This window comes from Notechis scutatus, chromosome 4 (assembly GCF_049901735.1).
Source record: "Notechis scutatus isolate UNSWTSFEM ecotype Mainland chromosome 4, rNotScu1.2, whole genome shotgun sequence".
Taxonomy (NCBI): Eukaryota; Metazoa; Chordata; class Lepidosauria; order Squamata; family Elapidae; genus Notechis; species Notechis scutatus.
Genome location: NC_142012.1, coordinates 102,165,427 through 102,190,141, shown reverse-complemented (window position 1 = coordinate 102,190,141; position 24,715 = coordinate 102,165,427). Strand labels below are relative to the sequence as shown.

Genomic DNA, 24,715 nt, shown 5'->3' with positions numbered 1-24,715 from the left:
AATTGTGAAGCCTAATTGAAAAAAAAATGGATTATTCCTAGATCCATTTAGAATTGTATTTAACTTAGACTTCACATTTTAAAGCAGCGATGTAATAGGCTGAGTTATCAACCATTGCTTAAAAGAAGCAATATAATTTGACCTTCAATAAATTGGAAAATTACTCAGCACAAAACTTTCAACAATATCAAAATTAGTTCTCATAGTCAGAATCACACAGATATCTCTGCCTGCCTGGGAAACTCAGATGAAACTTACCCAAAGTAGCCAATGATGTCTGTGATTACAACTGAAGTGGAAAAGCGGCTGGGAAAAGCTGCTTTTAAAAGTTTAATGCTTTTACCTGTTACATCTCCCAGCAAAGGACTCCATACCCATTGACAGTTGAGTTTCTGTATATGCTTTGGTCACATAAAAAGCAATGAAATATGGAAGAAGCAGCTTCCAAGTACTGGTTTCTATTGCAACATATCCACCACCCTCTTATCACTTCTCAAAAGGGTAGTATTTATTTGATACCTAAAGTTTGCAAAGGAATATGCTTGGCATAAACCAATGTATTTTTGGGAGACCCTAATTTCAAACATTATTTATTCTACAATCAAGATTCTAAACTAAGTATTACATCCTATCTGCACGAATGACTCCCACTAAATGTATGCAATACATTTCTAGGTCGTCTTCCCAACCTAGCATCTTCTAGATATTTAGATGAGCATATCCATGAGAACCTGAAAATGAATGCTTATGGAAAGATGAAACTGAGCAAATAGAAATTCTTCCCCTAGTAGAGAGGCAGCCAGAAGATCCCCAAAAGAAGAGAGGAGTCCTTCCCCCCACACCGATGAGTGGCTTATGGGTATTGTTGTCTATGGGGTTTCCAATTTACTGACTTAGAGACAAAATTTACTGCCAAATGTGCCGGTCACTCTCTATTGCAGCGGTCGCCAACCGGTGGGCCGCGACCCACTGGTGGGCCGTGAGAAAATTTTGGTGGGCCGCAGAGAAATATCACCCCCAGAGCACCCCTCCAAAGCAATTAATCCAGGCTGTGCAGAAACACAAGGCTGAGCCCACATGGCCCGCGGGAACCCTCCCCGCTCACTCACTCCTTACCTGGCAAACTTGCCTGCTAAATTTCTATTTTTCCTTCTTCAGACCATCACCTGTTCTGCTGTGCTGGGAGATTTAGATTAGCTAGGAAGCAGAAAATGGTTGGATTTCTTGCTTTCTAGCTAGTCTTTAGATCTTCGGCTCTGCTTTTAAGCACAGCCGAACCTCCCTTAGGACTGAAGTTTTGCTTGTAAGCAAATTCAGTGCAGACTCATGGCAAGCAAATTTGAGAGACTGAGCTAGCCGATGGCCGATGATAGATCATTGAATGATTCTGTGAGCAACTCAATCTGCCTGCTTTGACTGATTTTGGATAAAAGTTGCTCTTTTTTATAAAAAATTCAATATTTACATACATGGTGTGTTGTGAGTTAATTTTGTGAGTTTGCTTGCAAGCAGATTTTATGTGACAGACTGAGCTAGCTGATGGCAGATAGGTAGATCTCTGAATGAATCTGTGATTCTGTGAGCAACTCAATCTGCCTGCCTGCTTTGCCTGATTTTGGGTAAAAGTTGCTCTTTTTTATAGAAAATTCAATATTTATATGAATATTTATAATATTTACATACAAGCCATGCCCCGCCAGTCACATGACCACCAAGCCACACCCACAAATTAAGCCACGCCCACAGAACCGGTTAGTGGTCCCTGGGATTTAAAATTATGAGTTTGGTGATCCCTGAGGTCCAAAAGGTTGGCGACTCTTGCTCTATTGAATAGGTAAGGAGCTGACTATCAGCTCATTTGGAAATGTTTATTCTCAGATCGTTTTGAAGATAGAAACCCTAATGTATATGAATAAATAGCCCTCATTGGGGAACTCTTTCCAAAGTTCACCAAATGATGGCAGGGAGCTCAACAATAGTTTTGGAATGTTGCCAAAATCTTCTAAAAGTGACAAACATTCATTCAAAATTAAATCTTATGCTATTATTTTAGCAAAGACATGGGCTCAAGGAAATTTTGATTTGAGAGGCAATGCAGTTGACTCTTCTGAGGCTGCATACCAGTAGACATGGGTGGAAAGGTCTTGCTGTTCTCCTCTCAAATAAACTTTGGGGATTAAGAAGTAAGTTTACCTTATGCAACTTGCTTGAGATGGCCCAAAGTTTGTAGCTAGAATGAAGCTACTTGGTCATAAATGCTTACTTTCCTCTACAGGTGTTGTTATTTCAAGCAAAATAGCAAGAATATGACTCTGTTCACTTGAATATAGTCATATTCAGGTGAACAGAGTGCAATATAGTGCAATCATAGACTGAAACATCCTAGGACTGTAACCATATTACTGGGTAATTTCAACTCTAGAATGTTTCAATTAATCACTTCAATAGCCACTGCTATACAGATTACGTTGCCATAGATCCGTGATGGTGCACCTGTGACATGCGTGCTGGAAGTGGCAGGCAGAGCCTTTTCTGCCGGCACGTGAACCGTCACCTGGAACAGATCCACTGCATATCCGCGCATGCCCCCACCAACCAGCTCATTGTTGGGTATCTGCTGTGTATGCATGGGGAGAGACGCACATAGGGGAGGTGCATGTGCATGTGATGCACGCATGCGCAGGGGGGTGGGTCGAGCATGCGCAGAGGCACGCAGCATGGGAGGTTGCGCATGCATGCACAGAGGCACGCAGTGCACAGTGCGAGGGGCACGCACATGTGCAGGGGGTGGGACCGCATGTGCATTGCATTATGGGTGCAGGCACATGTGTGCATACACACACACACTTTTGGCATGCGATGATGAAAATATTAGCCCTCACTGCCATAGTTGGTCTAAGGGTATCAGTTTTCACAGATAGTAATTAACTCATCTTTCCAAAAGGCTTGATCAAATTCTACAAATGAAGTGGTTGATATGGATCAGAATGGGGACTAAGGATCCAGAATAAATAGTAAGCCCTTGATAAGCCCTTGCTTATCAATGGAGACCGAGTGGAGCAAGTGGCCAGTTTTAAGTTTCTGGGTGTTACCCTAAAAGAGGACCTGACCTGGGGTGCCCACATTGCAGCCCTGGTCAAAAGGGCCCAGCGGAGATTATACTACCTGAGACTTCTCAGAAAATAACTGAATGGAAAACTGCTGGTGACCTTCTACTGCTGCACCATGGAGAGCATTTTAACATACTGCACCTCTGTATGGTTTGCCAATTGCACAGTGGCAGATAGGAAAGCACTCCAGAGGGTTAATGTCATTGCCCAGAAGATCATTGGTTGCCCTTTCCCCTCTTTGGAAGAACTTTATAGCTCCCGCTGCCTTAAGAAAGTTCAGAACATTCTCAAAGATCCATCTCATCCTGGGAACCTTTTTTTTTGAACTATTACCATCTGGTAGAGAGTACAGAATAATAAAAACAAGGACAAATAGGCTGAAAAACAGTTTCTATCCCAGGGCAGGAGCTCTTTTGAATTCTGCTGTATAGTGCAGTGTTGGTGTGGTGTTGGGGGTTTCCGATTCAATGTGTGAAGGGTGAAGGATGTGTGTTTGTGTTTATTTTCATGGTCATGGTCATGATGTGCACTGAAGATGGTGTTTGATTTTGTTGTACGAGGTGCAATGACAATAAACTAAACTAAACTAATGTATTGGTCATACTGTGGTCTCAAACAATGTGATAAGTGAGGTGGCTTTTCTTAGTGATCACATTGTTTTGACAGCATGTTTTTCCACCACAGAATAGTTATTGTATCGTAACATTTTCTTCTGCATTGCAAGGGCAATGCAAGAGTTTTGTTATAAGAATTAATTTTATGCCCAATTCTAGTGGCTTGTCCCCAATACAGGTAGTCCTTGCTTAACGACAGTAATTGGGATCCTGAATTTCTGTCGCTAGCATTGTAGTCATAAAGCGTGATGTCACATAACAACATCACTTAGTGATGGTAATCTTCACCGGTTCTGTTGCTTTGCTAAGTGAGGATCATGGGTTGTTGGAGATCACCTTGCAATTTCCAGCTGTTTCCAACAAGCAAAGTCAATGGGGAAGCCAGCAGGAAATCACAAGTTCCAGGAGGCTTATTAACAGGCTGGTGAAGAATGAGTGCATCGGAAACAGGGATGCCTGCTACTGGGTGGGGGAAGGTGTGTAATCTGGTTGCTAAGCATCAGGATCACAATCATAGGACTGTGGTGATGGTGGTATGGCCGGAACTTTGAGGACCATCATAAATACCACTCATTCAGTGCTATTACAACTTTGAGTGGTCATTGAATGAGTATTCATTAAATGAATGTAGATAAGAAAGTCATGAGAAGGTATACACATATATGAAAAACCAATTGCTAATATCCAGCATATGACAGTGTATCATTTTCAAAAGCAGTAACAGTACTGCTATTATAAAATCTAACTTATGATTTCATTGTGTCAAATTCTGATTATGTCAGGATCAAAGCCAATCTAATTGTATTATGGCCTGAGAAATATATCTATGTATTTGTGTGTGTATAAAACAAAGTAGGAAACACAATTATATAGTTGGCAGTGATTAATTTAAATCATTAAAAAAACCAAAGCTCTGTGGCTTTCTGGCAATTTAGAGCTAAGTCCTCTGAGGCCTACCCTATGGCTAACCCCTAAAAGCTACCTATTATAGAGGAAACACTCCCACTATCTGTCTGGGAAAAGCATTTATTGAACTATTTTTGGTGATGACTCAGCTAATATATTGATCTTTGAATTAAGTCAAGAATGTATTCATGGCCAGCCACTAATTTCCTCCTTTGACATTTCTAAATTAATCTCGCAATTGAAAAATGGAAAACCCACCTAGGGGATATATGATTACACTGAACTACTGAAAATGAACATTGATTGGTAAGCTCCAACTTTGGTGACCTTATTCACTTTTCTAGACTGCTTCTTTCACATCCCTGAGGACTCGGCTGATCTATTATTGCAACTATTTTTTTTAAAAAAAAAAACAGGATGGATTTAATCCAATCAATTATCATTCAATCAATTTATAAAGTACGACCAGCAAATTACAATTACATTGTTTGCATTAGAAACTGTTAGATGAATTAATGCAGGAAAATATTCTGTCAGAGGAGCAAGTAGGGTTCAAATAGATCAGTTTTCGACCAACATATTAAAGTGAAGTAAATTAGCAGCTCTTCATCCCTTTAGGAAACTTGGTGCTTGATTGTAGATCTTAAATCAAGGCTTGATTTGATTCCTAGTGACAAGCTCTGGAAGAATTTAACACTCTTCTCTATAGCCTGTTGATTATTATTTCTAATGAAAAAAATCAAGATGATAGCTGGACGCAGGTGAAATAATGGCCAACAAATATGAATATCTAGAGCACGGGTGTTAAACTCACCATGTCACATTGCTGTCACATGACGTATCACAGCGTTTTTTGCCTTTGTGGAGCTGTGGTGGGCGTGGCCAGCACATCATGCATCTGGCCTGCAAGCTGCCAATTTCACACCCCTGATCTAGAGCAAGTTAAATGTTTTAAATATGCTGAGGCTACTTTTCAGTTCTCTTGTACTGGAAGAAACCAAGATTAATCTCTGATACCATCCAGAACGATATTTTAAATTTCTTTTAAAATCAAGATACGTTGTGAATCCACATTTGCTTCCCCAGCACGAAAGAGAGGGCATACACAAATACCCCCATAATCTTCTAGGAGGAGATAAGCCACTGCTCATATCAGCAGGAAGAGATTCCCTCAGCTGCTGTGTTTTTCAGGCTTTGCCTTTTAAAAATCTGAATTAAGACACTAGGAGAAAAGGAACAAGGTGTGATGTGAAAGAGAAAGAGAGCCAAGATGATTTCGCAACTTTTAATTCTAAGCTGCAATTGGTTCAGTAAGTATTTGCTGGTACAGTACCTGAAAAAATAATTTTCCAGGGAGAAAATTGGTACAGAGATAAATTTAATGCCAATCTATTCACTAGAGATATAAGGAAAAATGAACTAAGTTTGAATTTTGTTTTATCTACAGTTAGTCCTCAAATTATGACCATTCATTTAATGATTGTTCAAAGCACTGAAAAAGCTGACTTATGACTGGTTGTCACAATTACAACTGTTGCAGTAGCCGTGGTCATATGATCAAAATTCAAGCACAGTGACCAGCAAGTATTTATGATAATTGCAGCATTCTGGAGTCATGTGATCACCATTGTGATTTTCCCAGGGGGCTTCAAACAAGCAAAGCCAATAGGGAACCTGACCTATTTAACAACTATGTGATTTAACAACTTGCTTAATGATTGCGTGATTTCCTTAATGACTGCAGCAGAAAGGTAATAAAATCAGTTGCAACACTTAAATGACTGCATCATTTAGCAATAGAAGTTCTGGTTCCAATTGTCATAAGATGAGGACTACCTGCATTGCATTGTACTCTATGCACAACTGTCTCAGTATTTGCTTTCTGTAAATGTTCAGTAAGCTGTATGTTTCATGCACCTTGGAGTCTCTTCAAAAATTTCACATTAAAATTATAAAGAAAAAAAAAGAGCATATTTCATTTCACATAGATATTCCATAAATTTAGTTTTTGTGCTTCGTTTCATATTCAGATGGCTTACAGAACAACCCCATACAGCATATGTTTCTTCCCACTATTTTCAAGGTGGTTTATTTCTAGTTAATAATCTATAGCTGCAGGGAACTTACTACTTAAAAAGAGAACAGTTAATCAGTCACTGCAAGCCACAGTTTGAACTGCTAGGACACCATGAACCAAGAAAGTTCTAGAAGATTGTCTTAGATGCATAAAAGACAACCTGTATTAAGAGCTGTGGTGGTGCAGTGGTTAGAATGCAGTATTGCAGGTTAATTCTGCCGATTGCCAGCAGTTCAGTTCTCACTGGCTCAAGGTTTACTCAGCCTTCCATCCTTCTGAGGTCAGTAAAATGAGGACCCAGATTATTGGGGACAATATGCTGACTCTGTAAATCACTTAAAGAGGGCTGCAAAGCACTAGGAAGCGGTTTATAAGTCTAAGTGCTATTGCTATTGCTATTTTGAAACAGCTTCTTATCCTACAGAGCGATAATTGTTATAAACAAAATAAATATATATGTTGAGTATACATTCAGCATAAAAGTTTCTAAACAAATACTTCTTGGGGCAAATATTCCAATTCCAGTCTCTTTAAACTTGCAGAACTATTCTACTGGCATGCAATACAATCTAAAGGGCTTAGAAGCAATGAAAAACATGAGCTGAGATGTTCCACCATAAAAACAAACAAACAAACAAACAAAAATTTATCAGTGGCCAGAAAGGACATTGAAATGCTTCACATTTACTAAAAAGTAATGAATACAGACCTGAGATGGTAGAGATTTGACAGACTTTTGCTTTCAACGACATCGTGAGCAATGATTTCAGCCAAGTGAAGTAATGGAAGAGTCATGTGAGTACACGACATTGACTGTAGTTCCTTAAGTAAAAGGTCTAAATAATATAAAGTGCGTGTCTAAAATTAAAAGAATAAATGACAAGTTCACTATGATGGCAATACTTGTCTCTCAACAATACTTGTCTTTTCAATTCTTCAAAAAAAAAAAAAAGGCTCCTGAAATAAATCCCACAAAGGCAGTACTACTAAGAATGTAAATGTTTGCAAATGGGTAAACATGTACTTACACAAATGTGAGGATAATAATATTTCATATTTTGAACTACTAAATAAACTATCTTTGCTACTTACATGCACATGTAACACTTTGGACTAACTTGCAGATATTACAACAAAAAAATACACCATTCAGTCAGACCATTTGAAGTTACAACAGTGCTGAAAAAATAACTTTACACCCTTTTATGACCGTTGCAGCATCCCTCAATCATGTGATCGCTAATATGGACAGTAGCTGTTGTCTTGTGCCTATGTTTTTATTCTTTTTTTCTCCCCTTGCTGAGCAGATTGATTGGAGAAAAAGGGATTGCAAGAAAGCAAACTGTTTGCTCTTCTACACATCAATAGCAATGCAATCACACTAGTTGGCTGTGGCTGACAGCTGGGTACTCTATGCAAACAGCTTACAGCACTCTTTTGAAATCTCTTTCTCTTCAATCTCTCTGCTCTCTAGGAGCATGGAGGAGTCAAGTAAAGGAGACATTGCCTATAGAAATTGCTTCTCCCTTCCCCCAGAGTGGAGAGACTGGAAAGGAAGAGATTTCAAGAGAGCATTGTTAGCTGTTTATAAAGAATGTCTGGCTTCCAGTCCCTTGGCTACCAGCACAGTAGCATTGTTTTCAATGTGTACAAAACAGTATTCAGGCATTCAAGCTTTCCAAAGAGCATGGGAATAGTTAGGAGCCAAGCAAAAGTTGAAAGTGTGAAAGTGACTAGTCTTACCTCTGTTCAATCTTAAAGGAGTCATAATCATGGGATTTCCCACTTAATGAATGCTTCACTTAGTGGTGTAGTTATTAATCTTAAGTAAACTTGTTCAGAACTGTACAAGGACTACCTATAACTTCAATATATAATAATAATGAACAAAAGAAGCCAGAAATAAGTCACAGCTGGAAGTACAAAAGAGCGAGGAATAGATAATTTCAATTATGTCCTATTGCAAGATATTACTCACAGGTGCTAAAATGGTTTCTCTGTTTATAGCACAGCCACTTGAGTCCTGTTTAAAGGCTTCTCTCATCTCATCAGGGCACTCATAGTTAGCCCATTCCTCCACATTTCCAGGCAAGGCATCAATTGGCCCCTTCCTTTTCACCTTCTCTTTACTGCCTGAGCGTTCCTGAAAATTGGACTCTTATGTTTAAGAAAGTTTCTTTCTTTCTTTGTTAACATAAATGAAATCAAAATACTGCATTAAAGGAAATGTACCTTTTTTACATCTTTTGGGGATTTATCTTTATCTTTCTTAGAAGGGCTTGTAGGGCTTGAACCTTGAGTAGCATCAGGCTTTGGAGAGAAAAAAAAGAATCAGTGATCGATTTTTTTGTAACAATGCATTCAGTCCTACTAATGCTTTTTTTCTTAAAATAAATCTCAACTCTTCTCGTCTTGGATTTCCAAGCAGAAATAATAATAAAAAGTACTGTAATATTTTAGCTATGTGAAAATGACTTTCTTTACTGTCTTTCTTTCTTCAGTGGATAGAAACTCCAAATTTGGGAACAGTAAGGAGATAATGTTTTATCCTTCAGTCTAATGAGGAAGAAAAGACTCACTATTTATTTATTAAATCTGTATGCCATTCATCTCTCTGCCAAATGACTTTGGGTGGCTTAAAATACTATAAATAACAACAAAAAAATTACAGGAATTATAAAACAGTTGTTATATGCTCCACAAATTAAAAGATGCTCAAAAACAGCAAAAAGGTGACAATCAAGCATCAGTTTAATTTTAGACAGATGAGTCTATATAAATAAGATTCTGTGAATGCATCCATCTCACTTTGTCTAATAAATGGTCACTACCAAATTTGTGATGATTATGCTCGTGAATGTTTTTGACAATGTAAAGTTCTGTGGCAGCATTTATTTGATGTATACATTTGTTTCCAAGTAAAAAGCATTCATTTCACTGCTAATATGTTCTCAGATATAAATGTAATAATGGAAGTGTCAAAGTTTAACCTCTCTAGATATTACTGCATTATCACCCTTATGATCCTGAGCACTAACTCTGCTAATTTATGTTGATAAATCCTGGTAAACCAACAAGTCTAGAAATCCAGATGTTCTCTACCGATGGGTTATAAGTACTAACAGTACTCTTACTTAATAAAATAACATTTATGGAACCTGGCAGTATTTGCAACAAGCCATATGCTTCATGATGTCATCATAGCTGTAAACACAATTATGAAATTGTGCCATGTCTGTTAGCTATGTCATTGGCATGATGACACTATGGCATATGTGTGATTGTTTTCTCCCCCCTCCACAAACTCTCACAATGGGAGGAAATGTTCTGATATGAAGACAATGTCAGCTTTTGAGGGAGAGGTGCATTACCTTTTTTGCATCTTTTTTGTCTTTTGATTTTGGAGTTGCTGATTGAGCTGGTGAAACTTTGGTCTGTGCCTTTAAAAACAATCCTACTGTTGTGAATGACACCTGAAAAATAATTACATTTACTTTGGGGAAGAAAAAAAAATGCAAGGAATTTTTTTTAAAAAACCAATTAAATGCTGAATTAGTTATGGAAAATAAAACATAATATTATTGAGAATAAAGCCCCCTTTTAAAACACATTTACAGATTGCCTTTACTTTCCATACAAAAAAGTTTCTATATATAAATTTTAATGTCATGTATCATAATAAAAGCTAGTTTAAGAGAATTCATAGAAAAGTAAAAGGATCTTTCATATTTATTTTTCAAAAACTTAATTGAGCCAATGAGTACAGTATGATCTACTTTGAATCCCTAAATTTTTACTATTTTTAAGGGGCAATTAAAAAAAATCTTTTCTTAAAATGGCAGGGGAACATTGGTTTCTATGAAGAGTGGAACCATAAAAACTACTTTCTCTCTGGCTAAAAGCCTGTTTAGTGTTTACTATGACTGTTTTTCTTCCTTGGTTGGGATGAGCCAATAGGTTTGTAAAATAGTAAGTGATCTACCACTTTCCTGCTAACATACATTGTTATATTTGTGTTCTGATTTACTCATTTTGATATATTTCAATTTAGGTTACATTTTTCTCTAGAAGACTGAAATTTTGAAAGCTTCATTGCCCTTTGTTGTCTTAATGTTGACAAGTTTGCTGATTCAGTTTAAATAGTTTTGTGTGGCAAATATAATTGCACTTATAAAAATATCAAAGAAGTAGAGTAATTTTGTTTCCAATTAAATCTTGTTATAATGTCAGCACCCAGCAGAAAATGAGATACATTTTTGTTCAGATTAATAGCATTACAAATTCTGTAATTCTACATAAGTGGGAATTTCTTTTGAACAAGTTTTTGGAACAGACTTGACATTCAAGTATGTCAAGAAAACACTTGCATATAACTTATCTTCATTAAAAGCTACAATAATTCTTTTTGGAAGATCAATGTGATTGAGGTAAGTGCTTTGAATTCAAGTTACTGTTCCTTAAAAAACCCTAATAGATTTACATAATGCATTTAGCAGTCTTCTAGTCACATTTTCTTATCTCACCTGCCACATGCGAATCACAAAAGCATACGCCATCAAACAGTATTGCTCGTAAAAAGTTGAACCATGGCCAGAAATGACTGCCATTATTGTATAAGCTCTAAATAAGGCTTCTAACTGTTTTATGCTCCTTAATTCTCCAATACTGATTTGGTTTCTTAATTCTATAAAAAAATATATGAAGAATCAGTCAGTATCATTTTATATAACAATATAACAATATAAACATGTTGTTGGTATGATTTATATAACAGACATGCATTGTATAACTCGTAAGCTCCACCTGCAACTGTTCCAGGTAGTCCCAAAAATCTCAAGCATTCATTTTATTTCCGTTACCCCTTAATTTAAAAAGCAGAAATCATCAGGCCTAAAACAATATTTTGTTTAAATGAAAAAGAGGAAAAATGTCACCTGTAGAAAGCCACAGAGAAAAATATGCAAATGTTTTGTAATATCAAAGGGAAAAAATATTATATCACAGTACACCCCCAATGCTAGAATAAATACAGCTATTTCTGGAAGACGGCTAGAAAAATGTACCTTCTTCATCAGGGCTTTTTTGGAGAGGTTTGATATACAATAACTTATTTATTGCCCATTCCAGGTGTTTAATAGCCTCACTAAGAGGAAACTGCTTGCAATACAGCCATTCTGCAAATCCTAAGATATTATCCACTTTCTTTAATTCAGATTCCTTTTTCTACATGAAAACAGTGAGCAGACATTTAGAGTAATTCTTGATGCACATTCCCTTTCAGAAAATGAAGTAATGTAAATTCAGACAGTCCTTGACTTACAACAGTTCATGAAGTGACTGTACAAAGATACAATGGCACGGAAAAAAAATGACTTATGACCATTTTTCACAGTTACGACTTTTGCAGTATCCCCATGTCCATGTGATCATAATTCAGATTCTTGGCAACTGGTTCATATTTATGTCCACTGCTGTGTCCCAAAGTCATGTGATCAACCTTTGTGACCTTCTGACAAGCAAAGTCAATGGGGAAGCCAGATTCACTTAACAACCATATTACTAACTTAACAATTGCAATGATTTATTTAATAAGTGTAGTAAGAAAGGTTGTAAAGTCAGGCAAAACTCTCTTAAGAAATGTTTCACTTAAGCAACATAGAGAGTTGTGGTCGTAACTCAAAGACTAACTATATACAAAAGCCCCCATTGCTTTTAGGCAAACTGCAATGTCATATCAGAGAATCATGGAATTATAGATTTGGAAGAGATCACGAAATTAATCTAGTTGAATGATTATTGGTTGCTGTAACCAAGTACTGGGGAAAAGGGAAGTATTTTTTTTTTTACGTCTGTCAGGACCAAATGCCTTGATTACGTTATGTAGCAACAGGGGTATAAGCCTAATTCTTGATATATCTCTAAGATACATACAGTTTTTTTCAATTTAGAGATAGTACTAGGAATTTGAACTGCAAGGCGATCAAATCGGTCAGTCCTAAAGGAGATAAACCCTGACTGCTCTTTAGAAGGCTGGATCCTGAAGATGAAACTCAAATACTTTGGCCACCTAATGAGAAGGACTCATTGGAGAAGAGCCTAATGCTGGGAAAGATTGAGGGCAATAGAAGAAGGGGACGACAGAGAATGAGGTGGCTGGATGGAGTCACTGAAGCAGTCAGTGTGGGCTTAAATGGACTCCGGGGGATGGTAGAGGACAGGAAGGCCTGGAGGAATGTTGTCCATTGGGTTGCGATGGATTGGACACGACTTCACGACTAACAACAACAACTAGGAATTTAGAGGAAGGGAAAACTGTTTAGGAATGGCATGAAAGAAACCTTTCAAAAATAAAGTTTACATCATTGACTTGGACTTTCTATTTCAGATGCCTCTAATATGCGGTACTCCAAAGATGTCTCAAGGACAGTTACTTAAGGCCATGAAAATCCTTAACCATATTAATTCTTAGGCCTCCCTGGATGTTTACCTGGGGAATCACAGAAGGCTACTAATCTTCTCCAAAGGAAGATAGGAAGTCTCTGGAGAAAGACCTATTAGTTTACTGTATCCAAAACAAGAATTAGGAATTACATAAAGCTTATATTCTTTCTACCACTGTCAGATATTGATTTTTCATCAAGAACTGCAAACTAATAGCATCTTTTAAAAAGAAGATATGTACAAACCTGTAAAACTTCAATTGCATTTTGGTAGCAGGATAATTGTCCCACAATATCAAAGGAAACAGATGCCAAACGTTGCCACATATGTGACATGTAGTCCTCAGTTTCATCACGGAATTTCTGGATTTCCATTATATAATTACGTCCTAGTCTTGCCTTGACCATGACCATATGCTTAAAAATTGGGCTATGAAGGAAAATGTTATTTAGTCAGTATTTATGAATGATTTAATAAGTTGACAAAGTGGTATTTCAAAACTTTATACCTATGCTTCACTACGAAACTATGTGGTTGGGCTTAGTTTTAGGGGAGGAAAATAAGGGGGAAAAATTGTGCCTCTGCCTAACAGCATTCATCGATATTCATCTGGCTAGCATCCTGTCAGTGTGTGAGAGAGTTGAGGGCTGTTTGGAAACTGAAACAGTATTTGCTAGGTGAGCAAGGAGACGGCAAGGAGCCTGGGCGTGGCTTAGCTTAGCTGTTCTGTATTAAAGCTGCTTGGTGCTGTGAAACTGAAACACCTCTCCTCTGCTTGTGTTTTGCATTTGGAACAGATTTCTTTTCAGGTGGGGAGGGGGAGTAGAACTCCTTAGCATCAGAGCGTGTTAATAATAACATACGAAATACTAATGCTCTGATGGATCATTTCGAAAAATCCTTTTTTAGTGAGCACCTAGAAGCCAAGAGGAGCATACATGTCAAATTTCAAGTTTGTAGGCTTTAAAGTTCTGGAGATTTTGTGATGATGCGTGAAAGGTATTTCGCTTTCATACATATAGATTTTAAAATCAGAAGTCACTATTTGAATTGCAGGGACATTTAGCTCCATGAAGGAATAAAGTTCATTCATATCCAAATTTTAGCATGACGTAGTATGTAAGAAATTTAATATATCAATTTCAGGATTATACAGAGCAGAATTCCAACAATTACAAACTAATTTAGTATTCAAAAGAGGTTACTACAGGTTAACAGAAGCTGCCTCCAAGTGCACTCATTTGTAGATTTAGTTTTAGCACTAAGTAATAGCCACATTGAGGAAAATATAGCTGTGACAACAAATCCAGTAAAAAAATTGCAATGTGGAATGTTTTAGGCAACAGTCGAGCTAAAAAAGCTTGCTGAAATGCAATGAGAAATCATTTTTACTTCAAGACATTGGAATGAAAAGGAAATAAATTGAGAATGTGTATGTAGGAATATGTATGTGTGACTATTAAATACTGTGACTGTACTGTATACATTCAGCTTTTGTTCAAGGCAGGAAATGTTACTGAGAAATATAGCTAGTCCTCAACTTATGACCATAATTGAGTCCAACATTTATGTTGTTAAGTGAATTTTGGCCCATTTTATGATTTTTCTTGCCTCAATTGGTAAGTCAATCACTACAGTTGTTAAGTGAATGTGACTTCTCCATTGACTTTGCTTGTCAGAAGGTTGCAAATGGTGATCACATGACACCAGGACACTGAAACCATCATCAATATGCATCAGTTGGCAAGCATCTGAATGTAAATCACATGACCATGGGATGCTGCAACAGTCATAAGTGTGAAAAAAGTTCACAAGTTACTTTTTTTCAACGCCATTGTAACTTTGAATGATCACTGAGTGAACTGTTGTAAGTTGAGGACTATCTGTATGGTGCTTTGACATGAAGGAGAAATTATTTTTATTTGTTGAATAAACAAACTCAGTCACAGATTGTCAGCTATTTGTGGATATCCACTGCCTAATTTAATTGTCAAAAGAAGACTAACTTGGAGGAAACTTCTTAACAACATAGACTTTTGTTAAAGAGAAACCTTTTCTGCACCATAAAAATGGCATAAATGAATTCCAGGAAGATGACGTGTGCAGTGAATGGATATTAATAGTGTCCTGGAAACATCCCTGTTTCAAAGGACTGTCCCTTTCATTTAAACCCAGGTATTTGGAAGCTGTCCCTGAGGAATAGGATTAATTAGAAGCTCTTAAGAAAATGACGTTGGAATTTCTTCGGTTAGTGGATTATTAGAACATCTATAGACTGTATATTTCATTACGTGTAAAGAAAACCGGAGGGGAAAAAAAAGCAAAATTGGGGGGGGGGGATAATAGATTGGGCATATTACAGGTTCTTAAGACAAGAAACATGTCTGTCAATTCTGTATCAAAGCCCTTGCCTTCTAGAAGATTCTCTCTTCAGATATTAGGATAAGCGTGACTCTATTGGCCTTTTGTAAAGCTATGAATTATGCGCCCAGGCCTATAGCCCGAACTATATATATAGTTGTAAATGCTTTTAATGATATATGCTGCAGCAGTGGGATCCTACCTGTTCCACTACTGGTTTGATGATCGCGCGCGCAGCTTTCCACACACCAGCTGAGGCCTGCAGCGCCAATCAGCTGAGAGGATAAAGAAGAGAAAAGCGCAGGGGAGGAAGTGAGGCCCGATCATGCACTTTTCTCTTTTTCTCCTCTCAGTTGATCGTGGGAGGCTTTTTTTTCGGCTGAACCGGGCTGAACCGGTAGCATACCACCACTGACATGCTGCCTGGTACTGTGGTATTGTGTTACTTAAGATAACCATAGCCATAGGAATGCATATTGAGTGGAATATTTTGCAAACTATCCAAAATAACTTACAGTCTGTGCTTTGTGCGAGGAAGAATCTGAACAGCTTCATCTAAAACTTTAAGGCCTGTCTCCCAGTCATTTTTGTCAGCGTGTGCTTGGAACAGTAACACATACAAGAACGTTCTTAAGGTCAAATCTTCTTCAGCACCTTTGAAATACATGAACACAATATCTCAAATATTACAAAATCTATTCAGGTAGATCATCAGCAAATATAAAGAGAATGTTTAAAAGATGAAGTGGAAAAAAACTTACCTGGAAAAAAATGCCCATCTGATGGGCTGATGCTATGAAAATCTACTGTAGGCCATTGATGCAAGTGTAACATATGGTCTGCTTCCTAAAAAAAATATGAGGTGCTGATTGTAGTGGAAGAGATGTCACTGACATTTGAATTGTTAATTTTGTGAATATAACAAAATAAACTTCTAAAATAAAAAAGGGGGGAAACCCCTGAGATAGTAGAATCTATTATCTGATGGCAGAAAATAGGAAACTATCAAGAAGTTTGAAATCCTTTCCAAAATTGCCCATTGTACTGGGAAAGTCAGGTTGTTTAAAGGTAGTCAGTCATTATTTTATTATGTAAAACAATTAGTTATTAATAATTATTTATTGTAATTTATTTATTTATTTACCTTTTTACACTACAATCAGTGGTGGGATTCAAATTTTTTTACTACTGGTTCTTTGGGCGTGGCTTGGTGGGCATGGCTTGGTGGACGTGGCAAGGAAAGGATACTGTAAAAACTCCATTCCCTCCCTACTCCTGGGGGAAGGTTACTGCAAAATCCCATTCCCTCTTCATCCCACTAACCTGCTTTCCAGCTCCATTCTCCTGTGCAGGACAACAAAAGAAGACCCAGCTGATCAGCTGGGACTTGGGAGGCAGAGAATAGATGGGGCGGGGCCAGTCAGAGGTGGTATTTGCTGGTTCTCTGAACTACTCAAAATTTCTACTATGGGTTCTCAGAACTGGTCACAACCTGCTGAATACCACCTCTGATTACAATGTTACATTATTATTTTCCTGCTCCGGTTTCAGTTTTGTTTTGAGTATTGGAAATCAAATTAGCTATGAATCCAGCAGGAAAGTGCTATTTCTTACCTGCTTATTTTTCGCCTCTAATGCTTTAATGATGCTCTTGAGAATGACTTCAGTAGGTGCTTTGAGATGCTGCCTGTCTGCTGAAGAACCAATGAAAGGTAAACATGCATTCCAGAAATTTCGAGCTGCTACCATGGCAAGGTTAAGATTTCCTGCTTCTCCTGCATATCTAAAAAAAATATAAATGGAAAAATATAATAAAACCACATGCCTGCTGTAGCAGGTTGTAAGCAGTATGTAATGCAATTGCAATGATTCTGATTAACCACCTTCTTGGATATATTTCAACATTAAGGCACTGGATTTTTTTAACTAAAGGGCTTATCCATTAATAAAAATTAGGTTTATGTTTTAATTTTTCTTTTCATCTATCTATCTATCTATCTATCTATCTATCTATCTATCTATCTATCTATCTATCTTCTATCCATCCATCCATTCATCATCCATCCATTTATCAAAATCATACAACAGAGATAATTTTTAGTAATTAATCATCCCTGAGATTTTGTCTTCTAAAATAATTTTCTACTGACTCATTAAAAAAAACTCTAAGAGTATATATACAGTTATGAATACACCCATGTAATATTTCCTATACATAATAAAATCCCAAAATTCTCCAATGAATTTAATGTAAAGTTAATGGTTTACGTTTCTGTTGTTGTAACAATTATTATTTAATTATCCTGATTAGCAAAGTAAACAAGCATAATATATTTATTTAAGCCAATTTCTTAGTTCCCTCCAGAACTTGCTGTTTGTTGGATGCTGACAACAATTATCAATATTATTTATAGGTTTTACATGTACATCTCAATGTCAATACAAATAGTAAAGCTTTCATTCTCTCTTTCTTTTTCAGTACCGTGATAAATGTTTAATAATATTAGGTGATGTTTCTCTTCCCAAAGAATCAAGTAGTCCATAATTACAATCAACTCCCATTATTATTTTCTATTCTCAGGAGATTCTACATTCTTACAGATTAGTTTGTTATGCGTATTATGCCATCTGTTCTTAATTTCATCAGTTTCCCTTTGGTGAATCTAATGTAAAAAAAGTTACATTAGCAAATGTTTTTCCTTATGTCAAAATTTATGGGGTGACCTGTCTCTTGCACTCCATTTATGAAGTGCAGCTTTATTTTAACAACACTTCAAAGATTTCTGAAACTGTTTCCTGTCAATAAACGTTATTAAGTTTGCGTTTGTTTCTGAAATAAAAACGTTTGGGGCAATGTTTAAGGTGCTGGATTAGAAACCAGGGCATTGTGAGTTCTAGTCTTCCTTTGCTGACTGGGTGATTTTCAACTGGCCATCCAACCCACCTCACAGGGTTGTTGTAGAAAAAGAAGAAGAAACGGAGGCATTATGTACAATTTTAGAAATTTTGTATTGACTAAGCCAATTACTTTTCAATATTCTATACTGAAAATGCAATTTTTTAAAAGCTAGTAGCTACTAAACTTTATCCATGTCCTAAATATATATTTTAGATTCAATTTTTAATATTTTTATATTTAATCTTTTGACCTATTTTTATATTTCATTGAAAGTTAAAAGTTTTAATTTTATCTAAAGTTATCAAAAGTCACAAGACAAAATTTCATCCGGGTTTATTTTGTAAAATTCAATATGAGATCTTTCCTGCAACTTGCTAATACTTGAGAGACAGAAAGGGAAATTAAGGGGAAAAAAAAAATAACAACCAAGGTTTCTACTCCTGAAATAGTTTGATACAACTTATATTACTTCATTGTTAAATGGTTAAATGAGGAGGTGCACTGTATTCTTTATGAGTGACACCTGTACAATAACGCTCAATGTTAATGAAGTTTCTGATTTTATTGGTTTATTTCAGTGCTTTCAATACACAGTTGCTATTTTCCCGGGATTTATACATTTGCTGGTGTTCATATTCAGATTTCGTTAAAATAAATAAAGATGTTTTTTTAAAAAACACAACATACCTTGCACTTTCAACAAATGATTTTGATGCTGTAACCCGCAAATGTTTTTTGCCAGCCAGGTTTTCCATTATACTCTTCCCTTGAGTACAAGAAGCAATACTCAGCATTTCTTGTCTGGCACTGTAATCACTTCTACGTAAAGAAGTCAAAAGGTAACTTTAGACTAATAACTCTATTTTCAAGATCCTGCCAGAACAGAGCAATCTGTCGCTCTGCAGGAATTGAGAAACAGACAATCAAAACTTTCCATTCTCCCATTTGGGCTGGATTAGGAGGGGACTTATCATTTTATCAGCTAATGTCATAATGTGTATTGTTTCATCTAATTCTTTGTACAAAGAATCTCAGATGAACTAGATCATCCTCATTGTACAATGGTTTGTTTAGTTATTGTTATTACAACAGAGCTGAAAAAAGTGACTTACGACCATGTTTCATGTTTATGCACCTTAAAAAAAGCATGGAGAAACTGTGACAGGTTTTAGAGGACAACTAAAGGAGTCTGAAGAAGCTGTAGCAGGTTTGAAGGAAAATTAAAGGATGATAAGGAATCTGAAACTAAAATCTATGAAGATTAGTTAAAGAAGATAAGCATAGTTAGCTTGCAAAAGACTGAGAGGAAAAACAGACAAATGTGTATTTGTTCTCTGTTGAAACAAACAAAAAACTGGATAAGAACCAACAGGCTGAAAACATCGATTGAACATTAAATATATTAATATATTTAATATATTAAACAATGGAACAGTCTGCCTAGAACAGTGATAGGTTCCTACTTGATGAAGATTTTCAGGGTCTGGATGGCCAGTTGTCAGGAATGGTTTACTGATTCCTGCACTGAGCAGAAAGGCAGACTTGACATCTTATATAGTCCCTTCTAACTTGGACTTTTAGTCTGAATCTTGCTTTCAGTTTAAGATATCGCCAGTGCAATATTGTACTACTATACACCATGTGGAATTGGCAAAAATTGGCATTATTGTACATCAATATAATGGTATAATAATTGTATCCATTAGAGGTCAGTATTGCTCTATTTACTGTAATTCCTTTCTTTTTTAAAAATGTCTGAAACTAGTTTTCCTCCAATTACTGATATTTTAATGGAAAGATTCATGATGTATTAAGATGATAAAATAAAAAACCCTCTTGGGTTTAAGATGAATTTTAAAAGTTATAGAAATCTGGAGATACTTTCCATCTAAAAATTTAATTGAAAGCTTCAAAGCATTTCACACAAAATAATATTAAAGACCAAAATCTGAAAATAACACTGTGGAGTTCAGAGAAATCAACTGTTACAGCTGGTATGAGGCGGGTTCTAACTAATAGTAAGGTGCTTGGTAGTAGGACATAAGATATCAGAGTTTGTTTCTACATCTTACACCATCACCTGAATAAATTAATTCCTCTTTTTTTACCTCTGGTTAGCAAACTAGGAGGGCCATTTGGACATCTGCAATCCTATCTAGAACTCTAAAAGAAGCCTGAATTCACATCACCTAAATATGGTGGCAAAATAATTGTGCGGAACATCACAATTCTTCCTTCTTTTGAAAAGAAGGCATTTTTAAGACAAAGATTATGTTATGCCGATTGCTCCATTACCCTCAAATCATGTGAAGAATGGTCCCACTCTTTCCAATAAGATCCCCATTTCAGGAGCTTGGTTTAAATGACAATCACTACAAACATGGTAGGGAAGGCAAACCAGATTCCATACTTACTCAAGTTCTTATACTAGCTTCAAATTCTATCGTGATTCCTTGAAACCTAACAACCTTAATCCAAGGCAGTGCTAGTAGGGACACAATATTTGTTAAAAACGAAATAGGGATCATTGTGAAGGTTTTTTTTTTTAAAGGGCTGGATGGAAACCTGTAGCTAAGAGATCAGCTTTTTTTATATCTGTACCTCTCTCTAGGCAAGAATTATGCAAGTTTTTTTAAAAAATAAATCAGTATGTAAAGATGACTTGTCTACTTACATTCCTTTTTTCTTTGGATCTGTGATAAATGGCATTTTATCTAATTCCAAAATCTTCTGAAAACAAGTTATCACCAGTTCATGGTCATGGAGATTATGTGCAAAATGCATAAGTCTGGTCAGCGTCTGAAGCTGTACAAGCGAGTCTGACCAACTGCACTCCAGAGCCATTTTTACCAACTACAAGTAAGTGGATAAATATATGGTCATGAATTGATAACACCAATATTCAGTCTACACCACATCCAGTCTACAATGTTTCAGAATAATGACTTGTACATTTTTGTAAAGAATGGCTTACGGGGGGGAAAAAATGGTACTGATGCAGTAAGTGCTTGGGAATCTGCATTGCAGATCATTAACAATCTCATATAGGTGTTTATAATTACCATAAATCAAACAAATTAGAGAGATGAGCCAAGTAAGTAGTACTTGGAATATATCTCCTTTGAATTTTATTCCAGTTTTAAAAAGGATAAAATGTTTTCAGATTTTTTTAAAAAATCCGTATTTTTTAAGAGGTTCAAAATATTGATAACCTGTAAAACCACTCTCCTGATTATCTGAGTCATGGAAACTCGAGGGATGTTTAATCCCTTTATGGAAGAGAAAAGGGAAAAAGAAAGGGGAAATATCCCTTTTCTACTACCCCATCTGATTGAGAGTGTGATTACAATCAGACCATGGTTCTGATGATACTAACATTTATTAGAGCCTTGGTCTGATTGTACTGTTTATACTACTCATCTGACTGGAATCATTTGCTCTTTTCACCCAGACCTTTTATTTCCTTATCCTTCACACCTATACTTTGTATTCCAAAAAAGCTTTGATTAACCTGAACCACAGTAAAGTAGCAGTCTGAGAAACTGAAGTTTAATTCTCCTTCATATATTTAACGTGAATGTCTGTTAAGCACATTCTTTTCGTGGGCACAATACATACGTAGAAGAATAATTAATGTTTTGGATGTGCCACTGTGTTTTGAGTTTGACGTGGCCTTCTAACCAATTTATAAAAAGCTACGACTGCTACTGCTCTGATGACAAAAGGAGGAGGAAGAGGAGGAAGAAGTACATATATATATACCTGAGACAAATTGGGAAGTAAAAAGTCCATAAGGCTCAAACCGTTGCAGGAATACATTTCCAGGCCAATAAAAACTTTTGTCATGGGACTTGTCCCATCGTCATTACTCTGCAGAGAAAGAAGCACTGATTCAACAAAGAACAAGGCATCATTATTAAATAGGTACAAATATACCTTTTTCTAGAAGTTTGCAGGTTAATGACAAACACAGGCTCAACCTAACTTCTCTAATATGTTTCATAGAACAATCTATCATGCGAAATGACTGAACGGGGAAACATTTACCTTTCTTTATACTGTATGTGTGAAAGAATGAGAATAGGACAACTTGCTGCAGCCAACGTACTGCGGCCACCTCACCATAACCAACTTACCATAGCCAACTCACCGCAACCAACTCACCATGGACAATTTGCCATGGACAACTTGCTATGGGATAACTTGCTAAGGGACAATTGAAAAATTCTATTTAATTATTTACAATAAATAAAGATTAATTTAATTTCTGCCATTCACATTTCATTCTGTCCCTTCCTTTGCATCCTTTCTTTAATGATTCTATTCCATCATTTCTTTGATATTAGCATAAGTCTTGTCCCACAGTGAGTTGTCCTGCAGTGAGTTGGCCATGGCAAGTTGGCTGTGAGTTGGCTGTGGCCATTTGGCTATGGCGAGTTGGCCATGGTGAATTGTCATAGACCCCGTGAGAATAGAGCCATGCCCAAGATCTACTATCTATTTATATACAATGAAATTCCCAGACTGGAGTTCTGTTCTTCAAACTAGTTCTCCCTGGTGGTTAGAGGCTAAACAATTTGATGCCCACAAGCAGCATTCAATCTCTGAAGTCCCCTTTGTGGCAGCCACCTCATCCACCTCATCAAAAAATACCTGTAATACTTTCCTTCGGTTCTGAAGAGAGAAACACTAAAGCATGGCGTATGCACTTATATTAGGCTTAAGGCAGGATGGAGTTGATTTAAATCAACTCAATTTAAATCATAATTTTTAAAGAACAACTGTCACCTCTGACTTGCAGCAACTCCTCCTCTGACCCGCTGTTGACTCACTGACAGTTCCAATATTGCAGAATATATAGCAGGGGTAGAATTCTACCGGTTCTGTCCGCCTCTGTAGAACCGGTAGTTCTGAAGAGCAGCAGACAGAGAACATATATAGAACCAGTTCTATGTCTGCTGCTGTTTTGGCCCACCCGCCTGCCCGGGCTCTTACCTGACCTTTATTTCCTGCTTTTTCAACGGCAGCTGCTTTGTGTGGAACAGCTGTGGTTAAAAAAAGCAGGAAAAAGGGCTTTTCCAACCGCTGAGCACTTGCACGCAGCGCTGCTCAGCTGTCTGGGCAGCTCAGGAGGTCATAAATTGCACTCGCGCGATGCAGAGAGACAGAACCGGTAGTTATACCGGTCGGATCCCATCCCTGATATATAGCCTCATGCTACATAACTAAGCTCCATTTCATGCTGAATAAACTAAATTATTAATGTATATTAAATGGAAAACTATCTGTAGATTTTTACTCCAACAACATTTTATTAAAATAAATTTGATCAAAATAAAAAAAAACCGATTTAAATTAAAAAAATTATCAATTTTTATCCACCCTGGCTTTAGGTAATTTATAATACAAGAACAACCCCCCCCCCCCCATATTCTGTGTTAGAAAGCACTGGTACCTCCTCCTCAGATCCATGCCACCTCGTAATCTGTTGCTGAAGTAATTGTTTGGCTTTTACCCAAGTTGCAATAACTTGTTGACGTACAGCAATAGGCACAGGCTCATCAGGTGCACTTCCATTAGGCAAACGCATAGCAAATTCACAGACCTTAAAGAAATTATGTTATAAATGCTATCTTAAAAAAAAAAAACTAAAGCAGAAGCATATGAACAAATTTTGAGGAGCATGAGATGGAGAAATAAACATCTGTTTTACTGATAAAACGCTCTTCCATCAAATAAACTAGGATTGTTGGTTTGCCAATAAATAACTACATTTGTTTGTTTGTTTATCCATCCATCCATCCATCCATCCATCCATCCATCCATTTTATATGGCAGCCAATGTCAATAAGTGACTCCAAGCAGCAAACAGTATTAAAATAAAATAAAAACAATGACAAACATTACTGAAGTTAAATACGAAGCATCCAAGAAACATCCACCCAAATCCCTTATACCAGTGGCCCCCAACCTTTTTTGTGCAGCCGCTGCCCGGTACCGCATCACAAAATCATCTGCGGCCTGGTACCGGCATCAGCACGCATGGCAAGGCGAGCCGAGCGACCGCCAGCCAGCCGCCCCTGCTTCTCCCCGCCACCTTCAACTCTTCCTTTGTACCTGTGTTGATGGGCTTCGGGACGGCTTCGGGATGGTCGCCGGCTTGCCTTGCCATGTGTGCTGAAAGAATCCTCGCGCCTTAGTTTTGTTCGGCCCCCTTGATGAAACTAAGGCGCGAGGATTCTTTCAGCACCCAAACACCGCTTTCTACCCGGAAAAGCTCACCGAAGCACTTTTTCATCAAAACAAG

At 37.0% G+C, this 24,715-nt stretch overlaps 1 protein-coding gene across 1 annotated transcript in view; it reads right to left on the bottom strand.

Annotated features, from left to right (window-relative positions):
• Window positions 1–24,715, bottom strand: part of CFAP46 (cilia and flagella associated protein 46) — a 107,410-nt gene that overhangs the window by 44,354 nt on the left and 38,341 nt on the right. Inside the window, exons 21-34 of the mRNA XM_087964261.1 lie at window positions 23,864–24,013; window positions 22,171–22,278; window positions 21,083–21,261; window positions 19,096–19,227; window positions 17,124–17,292; window positions 16,271–16,355; window positions 16,025–16,163; window positions 13,394–13,577; window positions 11,771–11,930; window positions 11,231–11,391; window positions 10,079–10,180; window positions 8,940–9,017; window positions 8,686–8,850; window positions 7,417–7,565 (exon numbers count right to left, since the gene is read on the bottom strand). Of these exons, the coding sequence (XP_087820387.1) occupies window positions 7,417–7,565; window positions 8,686–8,850; window positions 8,940–9,017; window positions 10,079–10,180; window positions 11,231–11,391; window positions 11,771–11,930; window positions 13,394–13,577; window positions 16,025–16,163; window positions 16,271–16,355; window positions 17,124–17,292; window positions 19,096–19,227; window positions 21,083–21,261; window positions 22,171–22,278; window positions 23,864–24,013 (1,961 nt within the window). The remainder of the gene's footprint in view (window positions 1–7,416; window positions 7,566–8,685; window positions 8,851–8,939; window positions 9,018–10,078; window positions 10,181–11,230; window positions 11,392–11,770; window positions 11,931–13,393; window positions 13,578–16,024; window positions 16,164–16,270; window positions 16,356–17,123; window positions 17,293–19,095; window positions 19,228–21,082; window positions 21,262–22,170; window positions 22,279–23,863; window positions 24,014–24,715) is intronic.